The sequence below is a fragment of the Limulus polyphemus genome, unplaced genomic scaffold (genome assembly GCF_000517525.1).
Source record: "Limulus polyphemus unplaced genomic scaffold, Limulus_polyphemus-2.1.2 Scaffold4705, whole genome shotgun sequence".
Lineage (NCBI taxonomy): Eukaryota > Metazoa > Arthropoda > Merostomata > Xiphosura > Limulidae > Limulus > Limulus polyphemus.
The window spans coordinates 68,404-71,819 of NW_013670315.1; the positions used below are offsets into that span (position 1 = coordinate 68,404).

The 3,416-nt window shown below is 35.1% G+C and overlaps 1 protein-coding gene across 2 annotated transcripts in view; it reads right to left on the reverse strand.

Annotated features, from left to right (window-relative positions):
- The window catches only part of LOC106471571 (outer dense fiber protein 3-like), a 14,788-nt gene that overhangs the window by 6,076 nt on the left and 5,296 nt on the right, over nt 1-3,416 (reverse strand). For both annotated transcript variants that reach the window (XR_002613279.1, XM_013932174.2), the window contains exons 3-5: nt 2,278-2,335; nt 1,599-1,846; nt 210-307 (exon numbers count right to left, since the gene is read on the reverse strand). Coding sequence is in view for 1 of the 2 variants with exons in the window: in XM_013932174.2 (XP_013787628.1) it covers nt 210-307; nt 1,599-1,846; nt 2,278-2,335 (404 nt within the window). In the remaining variant the exon portion in view is untranslated. The remainder of the gene's footprint in view (nt 1-209; nt 308-1,598; nt 1,847-2,277; nt 2,336-3,416) is intronic.

Genomic DNA, 3,416 nt, shown 5'->3' on the forward strand with positions numbered 1-3,416 from the left:
AATGTTAAACTTTACTTACATTGTTGATTCTTTCATGGTTAAGTTTAGCACCCATGTGATACTGGTTATTAATCTCTAACACGATGTGGTTTGTAAATGTTAAACTTTACTTACATTGTTGATTCTTTCATGGTTAAGTTTAGCACCCATGTGATACTGGTTATTAATCTCTAACACGATGTGGTTTGTAAATGTTAAACTTTACTTACATTGTTGATTCTTTCATGGTTAAGTTTAGCACCCATGGAATATGATGGAGAGTGGGGATAGCTCACGTCTTCTCCATTCACATTGTAAGTGTTTGGTGCTGAAAAATTAATCAAATATAATGAAAGACAAAATGTTCGCATCCTATAAATCAATGACCATCTCTATAACACTCGGCATGGACCTTTCAACCTACGTCACATTATGTGACACGCGGGCTAAACAGCTAGCTCAGAGACCTCTATGGTTCAGGTATGGCTCTCCCTAATTTGAAACTACTGACTAGAGGGAAACCAATTAGTCAGGGGCACGCGTCGCCATAAGGGGTCGGTCCAGCTCTTAGAACAGAATTTACTGTTATTTTTATAATACTCCCACAGCTGGAAGTACAGACCGTGTTTCGTGGCATCACGGCTCAAACTTTGGTCCACCAAGCCTAGCCCCCTGATGGTAGGTTACTGAATTACAGAGTTTATTGTGCATATTGTCTGACAGTATTTTCAAGCTTAATAAGTAAAATGAATGGGTAATAATTCAGATAGCAGACGAGATTTTACAAGACAGTCACAACCTATTTTACCCGTTTCTTTAACGTAATTACCAGGGCCATCCTAACAATAAGCTTTAAATTTATAGTTTCAAAAAACAACAAATAAATAATAGCATTTCCTAAAAGTCTCTAATTATATTAACGTCACATTTCGTTTCTTCTACCCCCCCCCCCTTCCCCACTACTTAAAATACTACACGAAACACATATCTTAGTACTACTACAGTGGAATGTTAAAACAAGGTTAGGTACCAGTGGCGTAGGAAGCGGTGGGCTCCGACTTTTAAACTTGTCCCACTAAAAATGCATCAAAATTAGAGAAATTACTCTCGGGATAAAATTTAATCCACGGTCCTAAGGCGAGCCCTGGTCCGTGGCTGTAATGTGTGCACCTGTGGCGCACGTTCCCTCGGTCAAATATACTTTGTTTCCCACTTGTAATTTGTCTCATACACCTCTGATAACACAAGCGGTAAGGTATGGCTTCTTGTTAATGTTAAGGTAAGGCTTCTTGTTCATGTTAAGGTATGACTTCTTGTTAATGTTAAGGTATAACTTCTTGTTAATGTTAAGGTATGGCTTCTTGTTAATGTTAAGGTAAGGTATGACTTCTTGTTAATGTTAAGGTAAGGTATGGCTTCTTGTTAATGTTAAGGTAAGGTATGGCTTCTTGTTAATGTTTAGGTAAGGTATAACTTCTTGTTAATGTTAAGGTATGTCTTCTTGTTAATGTTAAGGTAAGGTATGGCTTCTTGTTAATGTTAAGGTAAGGTATAACTTGTTAATGTTAAGGTATGGCTTCTTGTTAATGTTCAGGTGCGGTATGACTTCTACAACTAACCTGGGTAATTGTCTTTCTTCTGATCTTTTAATTTGACTCCAAAGGAATAGCTGGGTGACCCATTTTGAAAGGTCTTAACACTTTGTTCTGGTGTATAAGCCCCTGGAGCGGGGGTTATAAATTTGTCTGGGTCCTTCATCCTTCCAGATATTGAAGGTGCCGGTACGGTTTCCTTGCCTTTTTCCGATATCCCAGCAATATCGTAAGAACCGGGGCCAGGAGTGAAATTCTTCCTCCTTGCTTCAACCCTAAAATGACGAGAAATATATAATGTTTAGCTAAGAAAAAAGGACTTGAGCTCCTTTAAAACACACAAGTCCTTTGATAACAACAGCCCGCAAGATTTGGTAGTAGCTGTTACTATAAGTGAAGGAATACTAGGATCTGGAGATATTTTAGCTTTATTTTGCCGGGAAATGTCGCATCACGTTTCTCACGTGGTTTAGTTTTGGTTTCGTTTTGGATTTGAAGATAGCACAGTATTTTCTCCTTCGTTAGATTTAATAATATTATTCCGTGTAAAGGAAAAATAATTAATAATATTCTGAATTATGAACAAAATAATTGATCATAATCTACAAATTATGCTTATTTAGGTAAGTATAAGTATCGATACGATATTTATGAGAAAAAATTAATCAGAAAAATTATTAGTCAGAAAAAAATATTTTATACTTACTTAGACCCAAACGTGTATGAAGGAGATTTCGAATAACTGGTATCTCCGCTGCCCAGGCCTAAAAATTTTTTAACAACATTAAATATCACTATAATGCGGTGAAAAAAAAAAACCGATAAGTAAAGGTCCTTTTAAAACAAGGTTAATTTCGAAATATTTTCTGCTTTGTTAATAAAAATTTTAATCCAAACCAAAATAAAATTAATCTCGATAAAACTTCTATAAACATACAAATGCCTAACAGGAAGAACTTGAACATTCCATATTTCAAGAGATTAAGTTTCCAGCACAACATATTTCTGAACCAAATAAAAAAGTGAGAAGGATAGTTCGTAAAAACGGAAAATCACAAACATGTAGAGACGCCACCTGTAATTAAGAACTTGAAAGTCCAGGAGTAACTGCATGTACAACAAAAGAGAATCGTACAATTTCTGAGATTTTCTTGGTAGGAATTTTTCTTTCTCAGATTTAAAGTTTTCCGTTGATTTAATGTGTAAAAACGAGTGTCTCTGAATACATAAATAAGTTGAATATTGTTATACAATTTATAAAATAATATCTCTACAGTGGTAACTCATGTTTCTGTTCTAGAGTAAAGCCACATTGATCAATCTTCTGTGTCCACGATGTGGAATCGGACCCCCGGATTTCAGCGTTGCAAGTCTGTAATCTTACCGCTGACCCACCGGAGGATCTCGTGTTTCTATCTTCATTGAATTATACATAAATATAAGAGCTTTTCCAAAATAAAGAATAGCAAACTTACACGACACCGCAGTTGTCCTGTTGCAAATTATACGAAAACAAACAAACAAAAAAACAGCGACAGATGAAACTGTCTGTTTCAAGGTCAAAGTGAATCAATAGCTTTTGTTTTTACGTTGATATTATGTATATATGTTCACGATGTTAGAAAAACACGTATCGTATATGTATACTTGTTCCTCTGTACGTATCATTAATAGATCCAACATCTGTAGAAATCGCTGTACTATAAGATTATGACTGAGTTGAAAAATGTAAATTTTCAAAGTTCGGTACTATATAAATATATAACCAAACACATACGCACACACACACACACACATATATATATATATATAACAAACATTTATATACATAACCAAAACACTTAT